At 38.4% G+C, this 24,447-nt stretch overlaps 2 protein-coding genes across 2 annotated transcripts in view; both read right to left on the reverse strand.

Annotated features, from left to right (window-relative positions):
• The window catches only part of DPY19L2 (dpy-19-like 2 (C. elegans)), a 58,709-nt gene extending 50,768 nt beyond the window's left edge, over window positions 1–7,941 (reverse strand). Inside the window, exons 1-3 of the mRNA XM_004677148.1 lie at window positions 7,560–7,941; window positions 4,013–4,037; window positions 2,492–2,579 (exon numbers count right to left, since the gene is read on the reverse strand). Coding sequence (XP_004677205.1) covers window positions 2,492–2,579; window positions 4,013–4,037; window positions 7,560–7,941 — 495 coding nt within the window. The remainder of the gene's footprint in view (window positions 1–2,491; window positions 2,580–4,012; window positions 4,038–7,559) is intronic.
• A 12,856-nt stretch (window positions 7,942–20,797) lies between these two features.
• The window catches only part of TBX20 (T-box 20), a 38,203-nt gene continuing 34,553 nt past the window's right edge, over window positions 20,798–24,447 (reverse strand). The window contains exons 7-8 of the mRNA XM_004676850.1: window positions 22,171–22,283; window positions 20,798–21,138 (exon numbers count right to left, since the gene is read on the reverse strand). Of these exons, the coding sequence (XP_004676907.1) occupies window positions 20,798–21,138; window positions 22,171–22,283 (454 nt within the window). The remainder of the gene's footprint in view (window positions 21,139–22,170; window positions 22,284–24,447) is intronic.

Below are 24,447 nucleotides of genomic sequence, written 5' to 3' on the forward strand. Positions count from 1 at the left end.
CTGAGTAATATTCCACTGTATATATGTACCACATCTTTCTAATCCAGTCATCTACTTTTGGGCATTTGGGCTGCTTTCATGTTTTTCCAATTGTAAATAAAGCAGCAATAAACATGGGGGTACAAGTATCTTTTTCAATCAGTGTTTTTGTGTCTTTTGGATAGATACCTAGGAGTGGGATTGCTGGGTCATAGGGAAGCTCCATGTTTAGCAGAAACTGCTAATTCTTTTAAGGAACTTTTCTAGTCATGCCTTAAAATACATACACAATATATTTTTAATTCCACCAATACCTACTTTATCCCCATAATATGAGATATCAAAAGGTTGAAATCTGCTAAATTCTAGCATAAATAGAGAGCACAACATTGCATATAGAAAATTACTTCTTCTTTCCCAGTTCTGAAGACGTGACAGATAATGATCACAAGCATCTTTGGCTAGAACTCCACACTTTCAATGTACGTCACTTCAAGAGCTCTGCACAAAGTGAAAGCTACTGTCAAGTAACTACTACTGCTCAGGATACAAATGTTATGTTCTGAAAAGTGATTATGTTCGTGTATGTTATTCTATGAAAAATGTCTTTATTAGGTCTATAAGAATATTGTTTAAAATTCAAGGATTCATCAATTCCCAGGGATTCGTCATAAAATAAAAGTGAATTAAAGGCAACTATGTGTATAATAGAATTTCATAATAAACAAACATTAAATGTATCTTCAACTCTATACTCATTCCTGCCTCATACAATTACTTTATTTTTCAAAGATTCAGCAAGACTACTAGTGGCTACTAAATTGAAGCTATCTTTTAGCTGGTGACTGAAAGATCTTTACCTCATTGCATGACCATACCTTATAGGCATGGCAGATGATAAAATATGAGTTCATATAAGGGGTCTTCCTTTCTGTTGAAAAGGGCAACAAGGGAATACCACATGAAAAGGCATCTAATGTCATGTCTATATTTAGGGAAATAGGAAATGTTTTATTAATGACAACTACAGTTTTTGTTACAGATACTATACTACGTGCTTTGTTCATCAACTCCCTTCATTTCCACTAAAACCCTATATATGGCTGGTGTTATTTCTAATTAGCAGAGGAGATTATTGAGAAATCAGAAACACGGAATTGCTATTTGAATCAGAGATCTGTCACCACAGCTTACACCCTGCCATCTCAGCACTCTTTAATAGTATTTTATAACCTCTCTTTGGAAATAACACCTTCAAAATATTCAAATACCATACAAATGCTAACACATTCAAGTCTTCAAAGATTTGAAGAGCACCATAGGTGTGAGATTTAAAAAATAGTGGGTGAGGTACCTAGAGAGGCAATTTGTAGAGACAGAAGGTAATCAGAGTTGGGAGTAGGAGAATGAGGAGTTGGTGTTTAATAGGTACAAAGTTTCTGTTAGGGATAATGAAAAAGTTCTGGAGATAGATGGTGATAATAGTGATTAAATATATTAATGTATTTAATGCCACAGATTGTACACTTCAAAGTAAAAAAATAGCAAATTGTGCTTTAATCCCCTGGTGGCACAGTGGGCAGTGGGTTAAAGCACAGCACTAAGAGCTAAAGCTACTTCAGCATGAGCTCAATCCCCACCAGCCCTGGAGCTGACCACATGGCGTGGCAGACCTCTCCTGACCCGCCAGCTGCTCTCCTCAGCAGTGTGCTTCATCAGTCAGCCTGTTCTGCTCCCCACTCTGTCTCTGGTGAATCTTCTCACTGCCCCAGCACCACTTGCCTGTACCCCAGTCCTGTATGTATAAATAATATTTTTTTTTCTTAAAAAGAGCAAACTGTGCTACTGTTTTGCATTTAAATATAAAATTTTAATTTAATCACATATTTTTTAAAAGCAGTGGCCACAACATTAGAAGAGACAGTTTTAGTTTTTCACTTGCCCCCAACTGGCTGATGTGAAGGACAGTCCTGGTATCACTAATGTCCTGTTCTCACCTATTGTCATCCCATGAAATCTTCACAATAATGATATGAAATAGGTAGGACAGCTGGTATTCCCTCTACTTTATAGGTTAAAGCAACAGAGCAGAAAAATGATTAAATAAATTCTATCAAATGTTGTTCCTTAAAAGAGACTATATTTAAATCACGAGAGGTTAACAAAAAATTAGAAGAGTCAGGTAAAACATGGGGCCTCCTGACTAGAAGCAGAAAAAGCAATTTCTGCTAACATGATCCCACATGTCACTTTTTAAATGCTCTATTTCTTTGTTCTCCTTCTTTGGTTACAATAATTTATTATCTTAAGAAGTTTGCCACAGGAAAGTAGAGGAGAGGATGAAATAAGTTAAAATTCATAAAACTTTAATATTTAAGTAATAAATTGGAATTATAGCTTGAGAAACAGTACAGTTCACCAAAGATTTCACTTTAGTTCCTAATTAGTTTCTACCTTATAATCTTAACTATTCTTAAATTACAATTAATTCGTTAGAAAAAAAGAACCTAACCATTTCAGTGCGAAAAGTCATCTCCCGTTCCAAAGATGAGAGGTGAGAGAAATGACGATCATTTTCAAAAAGTGTTACTAAGTGTATCCTAGGGGAAAAAAATGAAGCTCTTTAACATGTTTCAACAAAACCAGGACTAAAATAACTAAGTTATAAAGTTTCTTAAAAAGCCATAAAAGTAAATAAGAATGTTTATAATAAATATTGAGATAGTATAATTAGCATACTGATTTGTATATTTTATGCATTTATAGTACAATCTAGTATTGCATATGAAATTCCTTAACTCCTTGGTTCTTCATCTCCATTATATATCTAACCCCCACTATGAATCTCTCTACCTTTACTCTCACTCCAGACCTCTAAAGCAGAACAGAGGCAAGTTTTTGTTACATTTCACAAATGACTATAATATACCAAGTTTGTGAAATGCCTCTGTAACTGTGAAAAAGCACTCAGAATATAATTCTAAATAAAATCACTTTAGATTAATGTTAAAGTGTAAATGTTAGATTACTTTTGATTAAAGCACATTTAAATAAGCATAGTACCACATAAGGGATCAACTTTCAAGTGCCAAAGAACAGCATTACTGTGCTTCAAGATATTGTTGGTGTAATTCACATTATGGCTGTAGACAATGAAAATAGAGGCATTTGTGACAGGCAAAATAAGTTGTCAGCAATTATGCGATCCATAATGTATGCGGATGCTTTCCAATGAAGCAGAAAATAAAGCAAACTTCCATAGTAAGCTCTACTTCCTCTCACCCTCATTCCATGTGGGACCCACATGCAAAGGTACCAGTAACTGTAGAAAGTATTTTTGACATTACAGCTTAGTTTTGATTATTATAGCTTTGTAGTATAACTTGAAGTTTGGGATAATGATGCCTCCATTCTCTTTCTTTCTAGTCATGAGAGTTTTGGCTATTCGAAGTCACAGCTCAAAATCCCCCTGTGGACTAACAGGCCAGGACAGCGCTGTTTCAGCAGGACCTGGGGCAGATCCTAAACTCCCCAACAGTAAAAAGCCCTGAGCTCACATAGAAATGAAATTTGTCATAGAAAATATTTTCCTTTACATACGCCTTTTATACTTGTGTCAGTAAGGGGTATGTGCATACACACTGACAGGCTCAGTCATTTCACTCTATTGACGGCCTTTATTTTCATTTCTATCTAAACATTACTAAAACTTTATCTCTAGACTTATGTCACTAAAGACAAATTACTATAAAGGAGATTTTAGATGAAATAAATGTGCAAAATATTCTAGAAGAGCTAGATATTATAAGAAATATCATAAAGAGTCCCTTGGTAAGACAAAATCTCTTCAATTCCTGAGTTGTTACACCCTACCAGCACACACTTGTGGATGCTACCTCACATGAGGTTTTTCAACCTGGTGTACACCCAAATATTCTAAACATGTGGCAAACAGTTGTTCTGATATTGTATGCAAGGATGATTTTCAATTCAAATATTTTTTATTTATTAACTTCAAGCAAACTAATCTTACCAGTGCAAAAATCCCACAAAGATGGCTAGAAAAAGAAAAAAAGAAAGCAGAAAGTCATTAAAAGTTCCTTTCTCATAAAATACCTTTAAAACAAGCATGTTAAGTGCATTCCCTTATGTCCAGACAGAGCAAATCCCAACAAGATGGCTAGCTAACTGTGTGCATATAAGCATAGGAAAATTTCCAAAAGGACACACAACGCCTTGTGACTCACGCCTACCTTTGCAGGAGGGACTTGAGCAAAGGGAAAGCGGACTTGAAAGACTTCTATGCCTCATTTGCAAAAGAATGATAATATCATTGATGATTTTGACCTTATTTTTTGATATTGTGATTTTCAGTATTATGATCTCATTTTCTACTTCGTCTTACTCTTTCTTTATATAAAAATTTAAAAGTAGTAAAAATATCCCTATCTTCTGTTGGGTCCTTTCAGAAGTTACTTTCACCAACAGGAATCAGTGTAGGTGACTCTCCTGCCACACAGAAGATGGTCAAAAACATAGGAGTCCTTTCTCAGCAACATAGTGAAAACTCCTGTGAGCAACTCAGACTTTCACGGAGCTTTGAGAAGCTCCAGACTACGGGCCTGATCGACTTAACTGGAGCAGCCAAGTCAACATCCTCAGTATGAGGCTTTACCAGAAAGCTGCTTTGGGCAAGGGGCTTTCTGCAAAGCTGCATGCACTCTACCTTCGGGCATAGGAGGCTGCTTGTAGTCAAGGGTACTATGAAGCTGGGGTGAGAGGATGGGAGGAGACCACGTGAAAACACCATAAACCCCAATGTTCTCAAAGTTTCAGTACATTTTCTTGAACAGATATCCTTTAAATTGCTCTAAATTTCCAAAGTTTTGAAAAAGTTATTCTAATTATTTTCCACCTATTTTTATTACTGTTACAGAGGAGTGAATTTACTTAGCTATTTCCAATGTCCTGCCTCCCCTCCAAGACTTGTAATTGTATCGCATATTCTTGAAGTCATTTTAGCAACCACCAGCATTAACCTCTTAAAAATTAAAAAACAAAACAAAACAACAATCCTAAACTGGGCTAACAAAGTAAATTCAAATTAACTGACAAGGAAATTAACAGGAAAAACCCACTGCACTGTTGAAAATTCCCAACCATGATTCTCTAATTTTCTTTCCTCATTCCTAACCCTCATTGGCTCTTTCCTCCAGCTCTCATGTTTGTTTTATACAACAATCAGCAAACTACAGTGTTTCTTGTACTGTGTAAGTGAGCCAATCTCATACTTCTACTGAAACCACAGCCATTTTGACACAAAACTCCCAACTTCTCTTGTACCTACTTCAAGCTTCTCTGTACAGTAATCCCGAGCCTTTTCTATTTCCTACCACATCAGAAGAGGGTGCCTCTCTTCTCCCCCAGTTATCACCTCAAATGTGTGCTTTTCACCCTTCCCAAATATTCCAAGACTTTATGCAAATAATAGTTTTCCTCTCCTGTAGCCTCAATTTCACCCCTTCCTCTTGTTCCTTCCCTTTAATCTTTGATTTTCCTAGGCCTTAAGAAAACACTTTTCCCTTGATTAACAAGACTCAAACAATGAAAGATTATCTCCTTTTTCTACCATTCCTTGATAAGTTTCTTGGCTAACTTCTTTAGATCTTAGGACTTTTTTAAATGACCAATCACCTTTTAATCAACATCAAAGACTTATTTCCATCTTGTGCTTATCAACCTCTATGTAGCATTTGACCAAATGCTTAGATTTCTTCCTCTGCAATCTGCTATACACCAACTGTACCCATTCTATCTTTCTGAACACTTTTTATATGCTTATCTGGCTTTTCGTTTTCCTCTCTTTACAAAGTGTAATTGGGCTTCCCTAGTATCTTTACTTTACCCACTTTGCTCTTGGCAATCTCAATTTATAGTTTCAACTCACTTTTATATGGATTATTCCCAAATCCATAATCCTTATTCCTGAATTTTCTTACTCCTCCTCCTCTCCCCCCTGTCCTACCTCACCACAGCCTACTCCTTTCAACTGCCATCAAATCTCATTTCCATGCTCTCCCCTCCATTTCTATTCCTACCCTCAATGAGACCATTATTGTTTGGATTCAAGTAGTAATGCTCCTATTATTCTTTCTGCTTCTTTTCTCAATCCTTCTGCATCCCACTTTACATATTGCTGTCAAGTTAACCTTTCAGAAGCATAATTCTGATCATGCCATCTCCTGCTATTTATTCAGTGGGGACACTGTGAATATATTAAATGCAACTGAGGTTTTGTTTTTTTTTTTAACAGTTAATTTTATTACATGCATTTCATCTCATTGGATTTTTTTTTTCTTAAACATAAAGAATCAAAAATGAAGCTCAAGTTCCTGAACCTAAACTAGATTCTCCATAGCTGGTTACAACTGTCCCAGCTTATTTCCTACTCCCTCTTCCTTTGTACACTTTGTAACCTTCCTTTCAGCCTTATTTCCCTTTTAAATTTCCTTACTCTCTATCCCACCATATTGTTTTCTCAAACTGTAGTATCTGTTTCTCTACTAAACCAAATATTAGCCTTTTCATCACTATATGAATCCCAACTTTTCCTAACTCTTCCCTGATGTCAATTTCCCATTTTCTTTCCTAAAGTGGTACATCAACCTTCTGAACTCTCACAGCACTTCATGTAGTTATTATTTCACCCAGCACTGGAGTGCCTTCAAGGTGCCAGACAAGGGTGCATTGGATGGCAAAGCAACTTGGTTTCCAAGACCATGTTGCTTCTGGATGTGGAATGAATGTTACCAAAAGTAGACATCTGACAAAAGTAAATACAACTTCCATCTAATTTATTCCTCAAGTTCTTAACACCCCAAATATGGAGACTCGTTCTACTTTAACATGACTCAACTTAAATGGAGATCACAAGTCACACTGAGTCACTTATTTATGTCTCCATTTATATAAGTAGTCAGTTTATTACACCAGCAACAACATGTAAATTACCTCTTAAGCTACAGAAAACGACGACTGTAAAAGAAGGAAAATCTTTCAATATCTTACCGAAGATTCACCTAACGTTAGGCAATGAAGATCCACAGATACACGAAAATAAACAGATACTAACATGGAGTGACATATTGTCTAATTTGACCCTATTTCCACTTTTAATAGCTCTCAGCTAATGTTGGGAGAGCCAAGATTTTGTTTGGCTTTTTTAAGGTGCGGAGGAACATAAGGTCCCCCAAAAGCCAACCTAACCTATTTCCAAGCTGTAATAATGACTGCCCGATTGAGAAGATTTTGTTGATGACATAGAAGTGACCACTATGTCTGAAAACCATGCACTGATGTCTTAAAACAAGAACTAAAGGGAAAGAGACTTCTTGTGAGCCACTACAGAGACTGGACCTTGTCGTTACCGCTACCAGACTTGCTTTTTAAACTATCTCCTTCGAGATTCACCCAAACCAGTTTACACCGAGGCGCTAAGGGGCCCTCTAAACTGGTGGGCGCCTTGTGGGAGGGCACCTGCAAAGAGAGCTCCCGGGCTCCTCCAGGTCTGCTCAGCTCACCTATACCCAAAGTGGTCTTTCTTGAGAACTGACTTCTCCGCAGCAAGAGCACCTTCTCGCGGAGTTGATCCACCAAAAAGTTGACGAGTTGGAATTGGATGCGGCCGAGGAGGGTTCTTTCGACCACTTCCAGTTGCAAGCAATTCTGAGTATTCAGGTTTCGGGTCCTCCGTGGCGAATATTCCCGGGCCCCCCCTGGCAGGTTCCCGCCGCCTAAAGGCAAAGGCAGCTCCCGCTTTTCCACCTCCTTATCCGGCTCCTCCTCCAGCTCCGGCTCCCCGGCTCCCGTGGCCCGGCGCCGCCGCCTAGACTGCGGGGCGCGGGAAGAGGGCAACGGCTCTGCAGCCGCTTCTTTGAGCTTATTCCTCGTTTGCCCGACCATTTTCTCATAGTCCCTGTTCGGGTGGAACTGGGTCACTTTCTGGCGCCGGCTCAGAGGAGTCGGGCGAGGTCAGCTGGGGCCTGGCTCCGCGAGCAGCCTCAACGACTGGTCCCAGCCGCCGTTGCGGGCCTCCCGGTCGTCTTGGCGACCGCGAAAGCCGAAGGGGCGGGGGAGCGTGCGATCCACACACCCGGCGCGTGCGCCCCCCACCCCACGCACAGCGCCCCTGCGCGGGGCCCTAGCGCTGCCCTGCGCTGTCTGAAGCGGCATCTTTGCCCACGACAGCCAAGTCTAAAAAAGCTGCGATTTGAAAGCCTTTCTTCGAGATCGGAGATCAGGCTTGTTCGGGCCCATTTTACCAAAAACCTTGCATTTCCACTGGTTGCCAAAGGGAAGAGACCGAGGGGAGGGAGCGCACCCGTAGTGCGCCGGGCACGTAGACACAGCTCACCTGCAAATACAGCGCAATGACCTCAACAGCGGGATTCAAGGCAGTCTGGGGCGGGCGCGCCCCCTGCCGGTTGGGTTTAAATAACACAACTGCGGGTGATTCATACTCGCTTGGTAATTCGATTTCCTTTTCCAGGACTGCGTTGAGTAAAAGTTTCTTGCAGGAAAACCACCTGCTCCAAATTTGCTCAGAATTCCTCCGCCTGTAGGTGGGGTGCTCAGACCTCTGACCTCCTAAACCAGACCCACCAGGACCACATACAAAGTCATGGCGCCCGGCAAGCATGTCAAGGACCAAGAACATATCATGTGTCTTCAAACACAGACTCTACCGCTGAATCTCACACCGTTTCACTCTCATCCACTTGATAATAAATGGGATTGAACTCCTTAGCCCGCTTCTGCTCTGTCTGCTCTGGACTTCATTGTGACCGGGTTAACATGCTGATACAACATCAATGAAAAGTATTCATGGAAATCCATGGCCCATAAACAAAAGGAAACTCCTTGGTTTGCTCATCAGTGACTTCAACAATCTGCTTCAATCTGTCTTATCGATTGAATGAGGTAACATTAAAGTACTAAAAACCAGTACTAAAAACCTGTTCCACTTGCTACCCAGGAAGAACTACAATGTGAGAGTCCATCGCCTTTACTTGGATGTATGAAAAAACATCCCCTAGCTTACCCCTTCCTGGCACTTCTGAATTCTATCACCCTCCAACTCCCCACCCCCAAATTAATGTGCCCTTTGAAAGTCTGAAGCACTCACACTTACTTAATTTCAATAAATGCTATTATTTTAGGGGGGTTGGGAGTTTTTTTTTCAAGAAGCATACCAAACATTCCTGGCAATTTTGGGTCCTTAAAATGTTATCTCATTTTACTCACACAATAACTTTGCATAGATTAAGAAACCAAGGAAGAAGGACTTGCCCAAGTTTTAGGCTAATAAATTCTGTCATTTTAATACAAAGTTTTAAAAAGCAAGATACTTGGTGGTTTGTAAAAATATACCGTTAATGAGTACACAAATTCAAAATAAAACACCTACTTTTTAAAATGAGTAGTTAAACACTATTTTTGCAACATAGTTGAGTTAATATGATTGTTTCCCTTTTGGCCAACTTGTTTCCTGGAATTCCTTTTTTCTTTTGGATCACTCAAAATCCTGGCAGGATAAAGCATATTCTTACCCTCAGTCTATCCCTTGAAAGTACAAATATGATCACTTTTATCATTTAAAATTAAATTTTAAGTCCTTCCTGGTGGTTCAAGGGGATAAAAGCACAGCCTTATGAATCTCTTCACAACCACTGCAACAGGAATTTGATCCCCAGCTAGGGAGGTGACTCACAAGGCACAGCAGACATCTCTTGTCTCCCCTGCTGCTCCCCTCAGCAGTGTATTTCAGTAGATGGGACTGTTTTGTTCCCCACTTTGTCTCTGGTGAGTCCTCTTACCTCCACTACCAACATTCCACCTCTGGCCTGTATGCATAAATAAACAGAGGATTAGCTACGTTTCTGGTGTCTTTCTAAATCTTTTGTAAAAGATTCCTATATGGAAGATTCTCAGTGTGTTAACTTGAGTCAATAAGTTAGCCACTAAAGCATTTTTTTAATCTGAAATTTGAAGATGGTATGATTGAATGAGGTAACATTAAAGTACTAAAAACCAGTACATGCCTAGCAAACAAATGTTCTTATCGCATGCTCTGGATTGACCATATTCAGAGGATACTAGCGCGTTTTATTTCCAGTTAGTATTTTTTTTTTTGGCCTGGAATATTTGTCAACAAGTTATATATTAGTTCTTTTTTTTTTTTTCAAGATTTATTTATTTGTTCATACAGAACTGGGGTACAGGCCAGAGATGCAGGGGCAGTGAGAGACTTCACCAGAGAAAGAGTGGGAAGCAGAACAGGCAGACTGACGAAGTATACTGCTGAGGAGAGCAGTGGGCAGGTCAGGAGAGGTCTGCCAGCCATATGTATCACCTTAGGGGCAGGCAGGGATTGAACTCCTGCGGAAGTGGCTTTAGCTTCTCAATGCAGTGCTTTAACCCACTGAGCTACCAGGGAGGGCCCTATTCTATTTTTTTTTTTATTAAAAAGTTTATTTTTACATCATTTTGCACATTTTTTTTTATCTCAATTGTAATCCCCACGGGTTTCCCATCACCAAATCACCCCTGTGCCACCACCATAGTCCCGTGCATTTCTCCTATTCTATTTTTAAGCAAGAAAATGACTTACGGATTTATTAGAAAACTTAAAACAGTTGTCTAAATAATTATAAATTCTCTAAGAAGAGGAATGCACTGTGAATGTAAGGGAAAACACGGGCACTTTGTTTAAATAGAATCATGGATTGTTTTCATTTTTTTGTGCTTTTCTAGCAGTTGGTTTACTTTTACCCAATTATTTTATTATCTTAATTTTGAGTCATAATTTAGCTACATACTTATTAATAACAATAACAAATCAGTATCTTCCTACATATTATATTGTGAGTGAACAGTTAAAATAGTGCATTATGTAATTCAGCAGAATGCACTGTGGTCCCACACCACAGCCTCTTTGAAAAAGAGCCTGGAAATTTCTAATGCAATCTTTTAGCAACCCATCGGTAATTTTTAAAGAAAAGTGTAATGAAACAATGTAACCAGCAGGTGGCAATAATGACTTGTAAATCAGTATTTAAAATTTAGGAAGTTTTAAAATTAACTATTAAACAGGAAAAAAATCACTGTGCTTGCAGTAAGTTCATTTACTAAATATGAAATTTAGGTTAATCCCAAATACCCCTGCATTAAAATGACTACATTTAGTACATGAAAATTATGCAAAGATACATTATGACGGATGTTTGGTGTTCCAAATAATGACATTGTTTTGAGTCAGATAATTTTTCCATCATACTTAATTGTCTTAACTTTGCACAAACATGTAAATATAAATTTAAATGGATATTTAAGTTATATATAAAGCTGGGTAATTTGGATCAGGGAAGACATAAGTCTTTTGATGAACATCACTTTAAATGTGCTGTACATTTCCACTTATAATTTAGTAACTTAATAGTAATTTTACTTTAAGTGATATTCTTATGTACAAAAGATATTTATGCTATTTTAAATACATTAAGTTACTTTCATCACTTTTATATTGCAAAAACTTGGAATTGGCATCAAAGTCTCTCATCGTCTATCAGCATTCTCAAAGATGGTAGCAAAATTCTTAAGATCTCATAATTTAGTCATCTATAATTGCAACATATCTCCAAGATTATTTTAGAACAAGTCGACTTCGTAATTTTATTCATTTCAGTTAAAAAGTTTTAAAAATGAATACGGTGCCACGTGGGATTCATTTTTTTTTAAAGATTTATTTATTCATACAGAACTGGGGTACAGGCCAGAGATGCCACCGGTGGGTGAGAGGATTCATCAGAGACAGAGTGGGGTACAGAACAGGCAGATTGACGAAGTACACTGCTGAGGGGAGCAGCGGGCGGTCAGGAGAGGTCTGCCAGGCCATGTGGATCTCCTCCGGGGTAGGCAGGGATAGAACTCTTGCTGAAGTGGCTTAAGCTGCTTTGTGCTGTGCTTTAACCCTCTGCGCCACCAGGGAGGGCCCGTGGGATTCATTTTTTACATCTCTGTAAGACTTCCTGTAAAGATGAAAAAGAATTTTTTTTTATTTAGTTATATATCTCTGTCTCCAAATAATAGGATAACCACAGGGCATTGCTTCTGGGATACTATTTCTTTTCTTTTTTCTATTTATTTTCTAGCTGCTGAATTTTTGTATATTAAAATATCCTTTCATATTCTTCAACTTTCCTCCACTAACAGAAATGACTTTGCACATGTGTGTTTTATAAAACAATTACCTCAGTCTAAAACTATTACATATCTTGGATTGACTCGCTTGTAAATAGTGCATTTGCTGCAATTGAATTACTTTGCAGAGCCTGCTTAAATTCTAGTTGGATGCGGATGCTTCTTTGTAGGAGAAAATGGAAAGTCACCAACTTGCAAAGAGGTGTACATTTGGAATATAAATGCATTTGTTTACAAAGCTTTGCACAGGGCTCATTTTTTTTTGTCCACAGTAGAAAAGGTATCTGTGATAAGCTTCAGTCTACCATCTAATCCATGAGTGACTGTTCTCCTTTGAAAACTTTGAAAGCTACCTTGCTTTGGTGAGTTATATCAGGTCTCTATTAGATGAATTATTGTTTCCTTGATCTGGAACAGACTTATAAACACATGGGTCATTTAAAGGAAGGAAGATTAATCCTTGAATTAAGAGAATCATTTCACTCTCAGTGTGGAGAGAAATATGCCCAACCCCCTGGCATGTTTATGCTGATCTGAGCAGAAGGGTGCTCAGTAACCACTATTAAAGGACTTAACCAAAACACACACAGCCACAGTCTACACATGCCACCCCCAAATCAACTTTTCCATGATGATACTTCATTGGATATATATAAACTCCAACATAGTGAGATTATTTTTATTTACCACCATAGTGACTGACAATAATTACTGTATTTAATATTTTAAGCAATATAATGTTAAACAAGTCTTAGAACATATTAACGTATGATTTCTAAAAAATATATGGACAGCTAAATGAAAACATGGCAGAACAACAATGAGATATAAGGCATCTGTGTGCTATGTTTCATGTTCCATAACATCTTAGATTGATTTGACTTTAGTGGGTCAAGAAATATCACTGAGCTGGGCCCAGTGTATTTGAGGCAATTTATTCCTCTAGCTCTGATTTCCTCAACTATGAAATAAAGGCTTTGGACTCCATGGTCTTGTTAAAGTTTTTTGAACTTATTTCATTCTAGTTAGTATTTATATGTTTATGAAGGAAGCTGGAAAGTGGCTCTGTTGAGTCTTGGAGTGCCCTACCCAACGTCCCTTCTGACTGCTGTGCCTCTTCTCTCATCCGTCTCCAGGTATGTCCTAATTCCACCCTGGGTTTTTACTGTCTGCAATCTGGCCATCTTTTGCACCCACGGGGCCCTCCAGTAGTTACCCTGTGACAGCCACTCAAGGAAGCTAAGCCAACCTCTCCTCTTATCCACCCATTCACCAGGGTCCCAACACAGCCTCTGGCAGGGCTGTGGTCTCTGTTGCCCAGGTTCGCCCCTGACCCCACTTGCTGTCCAATCTCTCCGTGGAGTGCACTTGCTCCTCTTTCCTAATTACTTTGATCCTTGCGCAGCCTTACTGGAACTCCAGCTCCATTTAGGGAGGGTTGGGGAGTCCCTACATCCAGATCACCAGACTCTTCCTTTGGGCAGCGGGGTCCCACTTCCACATAGGTATTGACCGAGCACCAGAGATAAATGTGGCACTTTAAATTCCCACTGGTCTTCACTACAGTCTGTTGAAACTAAGACACCACCACAATTTCTAATCCTTTAGGGAAGAACAATTGAGTCGTTGTGCAGCATTGATTTCTTTCTGTCTCTATTTTTTCCTATATTGTCAAACAATTTAATTTTTTGTTATATTGACTCCATCTTTTGCTGTTATTTAATTTTTGAGGGAGGGCTGGTTCACACCACTGTGTGTGATTCAGGGGAACAGGTTCACAGCCCCCTCAGGTGTGCATCACTACCCCACCCACCCAAAGCCTACATTCCCCAACATGGAGCTTTCAGTTCTTAGTGAAGGCCTGGTGCCAGGGTTCAGAAAACGCAAGAAAGACTTTGTTCCTTAAAATTTTGGAATATCTGTCTGAGGAGTTTGTCTAGTAACTTACTTCGAACACAGACAGGATTTAAGTCCTGGCTATTTCACTTACTCTTCCCTCTGAGTACTTCATGTCCACAAGCCTCAATTTCTCACGCCTCAAATGGGGATAAAAATAGCTCCTTTTGGCCCTCCCTGGTGGCACAGTGGGTTAAAGCACAGCACTAAGAAGCTAAATCCACTTCAGCATCAGTTCTATCCCCGCCCCAGAAGTGACACACAAGGCGCGGTAGACCTCTCCTGACCCACCCGCTGCTCCCCTCAGCAGTGTACTTCATCAATTTGCCTGTTTTGCTCCCCACTCTGTCTCTGGTGAATCTGCTCACCACCCCTGCACCTCTGGTCTGTACCCCAGTTCTGTGTGAATAAATAACCCTTAAAATAAAACAAACAAACAAAAAAGCTCCCTCCTCAAAGATTTGATGAAATAATGTATGTAAGGTGTACTGACAGTCTTTTGTAAAATGCAGTATCCAGTTTCAGGATGGAGAAGGAATTATTCATGTCATATTTCTTTTTAGGAAATTCAAAGAGCCATCTATGATTCTTCCTGGGGGGGTGGGGGGGAAGCAGAGGACAAAAATAAACTGATAAAAAATGAGAGCTGAGGGCCACATAATGCTATCAAATAGGCAGTATTATCTCCTTTTTTACAGATAAAATTATTTAGGCAAGGAGAAGACTCCGCAATCCACTCTTAACTCATAATTACACAAGATTTATTCCCCTGGAAGTCTTCAAAGTTGACAAGTTGGGCCATAAAGAAAGGAAATGAAGATTTGTTTGGATAACTTTGTGGGCTTTTTTTTTTTTTCACATTTGAAAATAATGGCTTTTGTCAAATGTAATTCACAAACCATAAAAGACATTCTTTTTAAACTGTAGTATTTGGTGACTAGTTTACTCAGACAGCTATATGCTATCACCGCTACCTAATTCCACCACATTTCACTACCCTGGAAGAAACCCCATACCTACAGGCTCCCATGGCCATCCCTCCTTCCTTCAAGCCCTGACTACCACTAATCTATTTCTCTCTCTAAAAAGCGTGAAATGAACATCCTTATGCAGAGTATTTTACACTAGATGATCCCTTTTTATGTCTTCAGGGGTCTAACACACTGCCTTCATTCCTTCTTGTAATATCCACTGTAGAGACAGACCAAGCCTGACCATTCACCAGCTGATGTATATTTGGATTGTTTTCCTGTCGGGGCTGTTATGAATACTACTGTTTTGAATACTCATGCACAAGGTTTTGTGTGGACATGTTTTCATTTCTCCAAAGTATACACTTAGGAGTGGAATTCCTAGGTGTGGTGACTCTGTTTAATGATGAACTTCCAGGATAGTTTCCTAGGCATACACACCATTTTATATTCCTGCCAATGTACAGGGTTTTTTCTCTGCATCCTTGTGAACACATGCCACGCCCATCACCACCATCATGGCATCACAGCATGTATGCAGTGTCATCTCATTGTCTTTAGTATTCATTTCTACCACTCTGAGAGAAGTCTTTACATTTATATTATACATATTCCTAATTCCTCAACTTGCATATAGTTTTTCCAGTTTTTAACAAGTCAGTTGCATTAATATGGCGTATTTGTTGCAAATGATAAACTAATAATGATAAGCTAATAGTAACTAACATCCATAGATCACATTCCTCTTTGAGTTGTAGTGCTCTACAGATTTTAACAAATACACAAAGTCCAGGTATACACCATACTAGCATCATGCAAAATTTACTGCCCTATAAATTCCTCCTGCCCTATAAATTCCTCCTGTCTTCCCAAATCTAGAAATCACAGATCTTTTTTTACTATCTGCATAGTGTGCCTTTTCCAGAATGTCATGTGGTTGGAATCATATGGGATGGAGCTCTTTTAGAATGCTTATCTCAGTAGTAAACAGCTAACATTCCTCCCTATCTTTTCATGGCTTGATAGCTCCTTTCTTTTTAGTGCTGAATAATATTCCACTATGTGGATATACTATCGTCTTTTAAAGACTTTCAAATGTAACCAAAGACAAAACCAAAATTCTGTGTAGGGATCCAGTGATTGTTTCTGTCCTGGGAGGTGGCCTCTGATTTTAACTAACCTTCCGTTTTGGGGGGACTTGGGGTGTAGGTGAGGAAACAGGTACCAAAAGGCATGAAGCAAAGTATGTAAGATAATGAAAGGTGTAAATGTGTGCATATATATCAAAAACACACCAATTTTAATGAAAGAAATCAATATCCACCACACATTAGTACTTCTGTACAATTTGGGGTAATATATAATTTTAAGCTGTTTACAAATAACATGTAATGCTTCAAATATTACATAATGTTGATAATACATTTCTAGCAGAAATAAATATATTGCACTTAAAAAGAACTTCATTAGATGTTACTTCATAGTATAGGCTTATAACTTCTTTTTTTTCCATAAAACATTTCCCATGCCCTTCCCCCCACTCCCAGCTCACACACTTCATTACAGTGACTGTTCTCACGCAATTCATTAAGCAAATGAACACAGCAAACAACAGAACTGTGAGAGTCTACTAAAGAGGCTATATCCAGCAAATTTTATCCTCTAGAAAGTAAAGATCTTCCTTTAGGTTTCTGAAAATAAGGGGGAAAAAAACTAAATAAAGCATTATAATGATGTACCAGAAGTAAAATACAAAATATGTATTTTTTGTCCAGATGCATTATTTCATTGAAATGTTCATTATTATCTTTTTTCATTATCAGAAAGGGAGAGAAAGAAAAGGAAGGACCAGAAAAAATGTATTATTAACCTAGCAAATATTTATAAATGAACCTTTGCATTCTTAATCATGCTGAAGAAAGATAACAGAACATTTTATAATTGCCATGAGATACTAGTGAAGAAAGGACTTTATGGTTTCCTAACATTTTAAGTGTTTATAGCCTTCCCATTGCTTATTTACATAAAAACTCTTATATTCAGAAATAACAAAAATTTATAAAACTTCCACTCAAGTACAGCTCTCTAATTGACCCAGATGCAAATCTTTCCTACTTTATTTCTGTAGCATTTAAATTCAGCATATATTATTTTGTTTGTAATAACTATGAATTTCATACATATTTAGTCAACTTTTCCTTATTTGGCCAATGGAAGATTTAGTAAAGACATTATTTTTCTTATACTAGGTATCCCTGCATATTGCATAAATGAATTTAGAAACTGAAGCATGGCTTGACTGTATATTGAGTAGGATGGTAAGGTTTCTGTTCTTTTTATTGAAGTTCATTTTCTTATAATTCAGCTGAAAGATAAGTAGGACAACCTGAAAAACTAATGTGAAATTTCACAATGTAAATATCCAACATCTCTGAAACATTCATAGCAGTATAGAATGGGGATGCTTTTCTGCTAAGAATACTTACTTCTTGGGCATTTAGAGGGGTTTTGTTTTTCTTTGGGGGGGAATATTACAGTTGGAGAAAGTAGAATGACAGATATGTGGGTGGGGTGAGGGAGAAGTGGGCTTGAGCACCCTACAAGTCAATATCACTCCTCTAGTGTATCTCTACAGAGGCTTTCAGGAGAGGAATCATTATCAGGAGCCTTCCAAGCCCACCTGACAGGAATGCTGGCAGGCCTTACAGACAATATGTCATTGTTAGAAACTCAAAAGGACCAGAATGCAATATAAATTCATTAATCTAGGCCTGGTTATATGTTTCAGACACTAGCTGGATAAGTTTACTTTTATACTGCTGAAAGTAGACAGGGTGGATTATTGGGATTTAGTAAGTAAATACAAGAAAAAATTAAACTTTGAATTACTGATTTTTTAAAACAAATCATAAATGTATAACCTATGAATTATGAATTAATTCTTTCAGGTTAGATGAAGCTACCTGGCAGGTCGTCTTTGCAGTACCTCCTAACTGTCATGTTTTCTGGCACTGTAACATACTTTGGGGGTGACCCTGAATTTATTTCAAATATCCTATAATCCGTGCTCTTTATTACTCAATTGGTACTCCTGCTAATTATCTAGTTCTTGGTAGATAGACTTTAGATTTTTAAACCTTAAATACCCAAGACATTAAGTAAGAATCAACCAGAATAGCTAAGAAAGGGCAAGACTATGTATGTAAATATCCACTCTGGTTTTCTGATTCCCTTGGCTACAGTTGACTCTGATCGGGTTACCATTCATTTGTGCTTCTTTTCCCTGGTTCAAGTGATACTGAATACTTACAAAATAGATCTCATTTTAGAATTTTAGACATGATTTTCCAAGACCATGCTTTGATATCTTAGTCTGCATTTCTCTAATCACTCTAATTACTTTTACAACACTTACTTATAAAATCAAGGCAGGAAATACTGATATAAAAGCATAGTTAACACCACGTAAACCTATTTTGAGACATACCAATTAAAAAAAAAGAGTCCAAATAATATCAAAATAATGCTTTCATTTGCTCTGAAAGGAAAATTTAGAAATGGATTCATTTAACAGACCAGTAATTGAGCAGGATAATGAGCAGCAGCTTGCAAAATAGCATCTTCTTTTGTTATACCTGCTTTAAGTAGTGGTGTTCTGTATTAAAAAGAAGTTCTGACAATAGGTCAACTATTGAATAGTAATTGCTATCCTAAGTTACATGGACATTTACCTTAAATATTATTCATAACCGCTTGTTTAAAGAAAAGCACATCTGTGCTTTGTTGGAAAACTGTGGATACTACAGGATAACATGCAAGAAGTTAGGAACTAGCCTACAGTGTCTGTCACAGACTATGAGATGCTGGCTTAAGAGAGTCCATGCTTCTCCTAAGTAAACCCTGGGATGCAGCGGAGAAAGGCAAGTGCAGCATCTGATGACGGCATTACGTAGCCAGGCTGTGGCTTTGTGCCTTCCTTCCTAGGCTGGGATGCCCAAGAAAGGCACTTGACATGAAAAAGCCTAACACTAAAACTAAGATCCCACTGGAGTCTACCTTTACTCTCAAATGTGTTTTATCCTCAACAGCAGTATTTCCCATCTCTTTCAACTGCAGTATGTCTGCAGTCCTAGCAGAGAATGACTACTGCATACAAACATTAAGTTGAAGAGCTTCAGGGAGTCTGGGAACCCAGAAGACAGATTCCATCTTATATCTGTAATGCATTCTAGCTATAATTGAAAGATTATAAATGTGACTAAGTCTGTCATTAGAAAAACGAACTCTTGTAAAATGCCAAATACACTGCCCTGACCATAAATGTGTAGATATATATTGCTCAAAAATAACACAGCGGTTAAACATACCTAAAATATAAGACTATTATAAACATAAAAGAAAGGCTTGAGAAGCCATCAAGAGTTAAAAATAAAATGTATATATAGGTGCTTTTGTTTCACTGATAAGCACTGTCCATGTTTCAATCAGGGAGTCATGGAGTTAACATGCCACATGGACCAAGAAAAATCAGAGGAGTCACTGAGTTAACACAGAAGGAGAAAAGGACAAATCAGCTGTACGGCCATATAACTTCTCATGAGCATACATTAAATGGCAGCCAGACAGGAATGGAGAAGGGCCATTTACAAGTCCCTGTCAATCTAACAAAGCAGATTTACAAAAAATGAAAATGTGACCCAAGAGTTTAATGTACATAAGGCCTCTCCAGTCTGAAGTAAAAGTCAAGTGGCCTCTGGCACCTGGGGCAGAAAAATTCCTTTCATTGTAGGGCAATCACCTTTTTATTGCAATTATAACTGACAGCAAGTCTCATGACTCAACAGCAGAGCTTCAGAGTGTTCCTTGGTGAATAAGTCAATAGTGCAGCCCAGAAAAATTAAATCTTAACTTTACAATGTAATACATACAGATTCTTGCTTCAAAAATGCCTATGTAAGATTTTCCCCTACATATATGGCAAGTAATTTCTAGAAAGAGAATTAGGAAGGAAGGAGACAATACCACGAAAAAGGAGAAAGAGTTCACCAGGTTTGGGCTCATCAATATCACAAAAGGAATTTGTGACATCACCCACAAAACAGGATGCACTGGCATAATTTCGGTCCTTTCCCAGAAAAATAACACAAAGGAAAATTAAACATGCCTAAGCTATAGAATTACAAATATTTCTCTATTAACTCTCATTTTCTACAAGGAGAAATGGACGATAGTTAATATGCATCATGGTCAGTGTGTTATACAGTATTGCCTCTTTGGAGATTCTTTTAACCTATAGATCTCAGAAAGAAAACCTATACATGTTGATGTTATACATGACTGCATTGACACAGCATATTTTAAGGAATAATACATCTTAAAATTCATCTGCTTTGCATTAGTAAGCCTTCTGTGTAAGTCAATATCCTATCAAGCTGCAGGACTCAGGATGGTTAGGGACTCTACAACGATTCTCTCTTGAACCTAAGAGCTACCCCACAACTACAAATGATTCCTGGTCTCTGGTGCCACGCACAGCAATAGGTTTCACTGAGTCCAGCTCTCCTCTGTAATAGGTCCCACATTGCCCGGAGAGCCCCTGCGCCAACACTCCACACCCCACCCACCCAACCCTGTCCTACACTTCCATACCCATTTGCACATCCTGGATCTGGGTTCTCCTATCTTTAGAAGAGTCATACGAATGGCGTCATCACAGTAGAGGAATGGCGCAGTCCTTGGATGGCAGCATAGGGGCCCTGCTGAAAGTAATGATGGTACCGAGGCATGTGGAAAGAAGGGAATGTGGGGCCACTCCCCTGCATGGAGCTAGCGATGGCCGATGGGGTCAAAGACATCCCAAGCCGGCTGTATGGTGGCAAAGAACCCTGTATGGGGTGGGGAATGGGTGTTGCCAGGGATGCTGTGCTGGTGCCAAGAGCAGTCAGGGACTGTGGGTGCTGAAATCCAGGAAAACTGGATGAAGATGATACCCAGGAGCTGAGAGACAAGTTATCAGATGTTGTAAATGCTGACCCTGGAAGGAAAAACGACTTATTAGACTTGAAACTCTATGTCAATGTGCAAGTAGATTATCTGTAAGGGTTGTTTTATTTTCAAAAATAAATAAACATATTTGTAAATTAAAAAGACCAACATTTGCCATAAGGCAAGTCTACTTTTCCAGATAAGAAGATATTTATACCAGCTATGGGAGAGAGAATTTACTAAATGGAAAATGACTAAACTCTTTAGATGGTCGCTATATCCCCAAAATCCAAAACACAAAAGCCCCCCCTGAGATAAATGATGACCCCCTCCCAATAGGTCCAGTAGCGGATGTCTATCCTGACCCTGCAACATCCTCTAAAGCAGACTGGACATTTTCTGGTTGTATTATTAATATAACGAGTAGCTCAATGGGATTTAGTGTTAAGAAATGCCCTTCATTTACGACTGATTGTGTTGTGACGTAGTATGGACAGATGAAAGTATGACAGGGCTCTCTCCCCATAGGGACATCCTTGTTCCAGGGCTGGACATTCCCAGTCCCTTCCTTCTGGAATCGCAGGTGCAGAAGGCTCCTCTCTGAACCTTTGTAACACAGGAACTTTCCAATACTCTTTTCCTCTCACCTGTGGAATCAACACATCTACATAATGCCCTTTACAAGGACAGTCCTCTTTCTAAAAGTGTTTCTATTTTAGTCACTCCTCCTAGCAAGAATCCTTAGATATATTCCCTGATATCTGAAATGATAAAACTGATGTTCAGAAAGACTAAGGCACTTTTGGTGAAATCTAATAGCCTTCTGATAGATGATGGACAAGTAACCCCTGGGACTCAAGGTCTTCCAAATGGGGCAAAAACACTACAGGAAATCTGCTAGCAGTAGTATCGCTTAGGACTCAACTGAAAATAATAAATTGCGTGAGTATCAATTTCAGAGGCTGTTATTTTTTGAAAAACGTCCTGAAATTCTTTTAGGGTAACCTGTACTCTGGAGACTAGAAACCTCCCCACCTACCTTGTTCATTCTCTGGGGCTCTTGCCCCAACAGCTGCCTTACCTCTGTTTTGCGTTGTCTGACCCTCATCCCCCAGGACATCTTCTTCTCCCCCGTAGGTCCGGATGGGCGAGCGGGCATAGGAATGCTTCTGAATCAGGCTCTCCACGCTTTCCCTGTGTTAAAGAGGCACAAATCCTAAGAAACTCAAAAGTTAAGTTTTCAGAGATAAAGAGGGTTTTTAAAAATACTTCACCAATGGTGATGACGGCACCCGAGGGGAGAAATCCTTTATTATGAGAAAATAAACAAGGATGGTAAAAAGATACCACTAGTCAGTACAGGTATTTTCTCAGCCAAAAGCTACTGTATCGGGAACGATGACCTTCAAAATGTGTACATCTCTCCTATTGCAGGTTCGTCAGAAACATGGCCACTAGGATATAAATATAAGTACCATACCCGGAAAGGATAAGGGCAATCTCTTAAAATCCTACAAAGTGAGGGCCAATGAGGTAAGCAGAAACTACGAAATTTGACAACACAAATGAGTTAACAACCGAGTTAAATGCTGTGACAAACAGGTGAGTGAATTTTCTCTGAGGAGATGCAGTGAATCAACTTCACCAGCTAGTGAATACTGAACCGTTACAAGCTGTAATGATTCAACAACTTACAAAATGTTGGCCCAAAGTTCAAAATATCACCAATAATAAAAACACTAAGTGTTAGTAACAAATCAAATAAATTCATAGAGTATTTGGCAGTGGGTAGTTTGAATAACGGGCAGTTTGAGCTTTTTGCTTTGAAAGTTAAAAAAAAAAAAAAAAAGGCCAGCGTAAGTTTATCCAGTTAATTTCTTTGCCAAAAATGTTAAGTTGATAACAGGCTAGTTTATGCAGTAGACACAGAGAAGCACTGTGACCTACAGAACAATGCTGAATCTACCAGCAAAGGACAAAGAAAGGATGAAAAGATAATTGATTTGATGAAGGACAAAAAAAACAGACACCAAATTTCATGTTGAGGGAACAAAGAAAGCAAATAAAATGCCATAACAAGTTCAAAATTTAATACTTACCAACATTTCCATAAATACATATACTATATGTATGGGGAAAAATGTAAATTCATAGTGAATTTGGTGTACTAGTAAACTTGTATACTCACACAGATGAGTATATATTATAAAGCATGCAGATGAGGACCTTAGATATGTGTAAAAGGAAAACTAATTCTTGGGCATCTGTGTTCCTTCCATAGCTTACCTACTGTAAATTATGCTGCTATAAACATAGGGGTTCAGGTATCCTTTTGAATTAATGTTTTTGTGTCCTTAGGCTAGATTCCTAGGAGTGAAGTTGCTAGATCATATGGAAGTTCCACTTTTAGTAGGAACCTCTACACAGCTCTCCATGAAGTTGTGGTATATTTACACAATGGAATATTACTCAGCAATCAAAAATGACAAGCCCATGCTCTCTGCAGCAACATGGATGGAGCTAGAAGGGATTATGGTCAGAAAAATAAGCCAGAAAGAAAAAGAAAAATATCGAATGGTCTCACTTTAGGAGGAATGTAGAGAAAACAAAAAAAGGAATCAGAAAAAAAAAAGTAACTCAAATAACATACAAATCAAAATTATCAGGCAACTAAAGATTTGAGACAATCTGTAGGGGAGGAGGAAGGAGAAGGACCAGGACAAGAGTGGGAAGAACACAAGGGACTATGGTGATGGTGCATGGGTGAAATGGTAGTGGGAATTTAACAGGGAAACCATACATTGTACAAAAATGAAGGATGATATAATATATTTAAAAAGAAAAGAAAAGAAAAACTAATTCTTGCAAGTATGTAAGTTACATCTTTGCTCCCAAGAGGAGTAGTGTCCATTTTCAAGATGATTGGGATGAGGAAAAAACCAGGCCAATGGAACCACATTTAAAAAAATGTTTTAAGTAGGAGGCCATTCCATAAGGAATTATCTCCAAATGTACGTAAGTAGAAAAAATAAAGTACAGGTCAGTGTATAAAATATATCACCATCTGTGATTTTTAAAACACAGAAAATATATATTTACAGATGTGTGTTTATACAAAATGATTCCAGAATGTTCCAGTTTCCAGAACAAGAAATTGGCTAGAATAGGTGTATAGCATGGTAGTGGTCTAAGGGTTTCTTGGTGGTGGGTGCCAGTATGGTAACAACACCTGAAGGGGTTGATCCTAAACATCCAATACACAAATAAGGTAAATCAATATTACCTCAATTTAAAAAATGGAGAATTCTATGTTCTCTTGATCAACAAAATCCTCTATTGGTATGAAATAATATACTTT

The sequence above is a fragment of the Condylura cristata genome, unplaced genomic scaffold, assembly GCF_000260355.1.
Source record: "Condylura cristata isolate star-nosed mole 26May11 unplaced genomic scaffold, ConCri1.0 scaffold00005, whole genome shotgun sequence".
NCBI classification, from domain to species: Eukaryota; Metazoa; Chordata; class Mammalia; order Eulipotyphla; family Talpidae; genus Condylura; species Condylura cristata.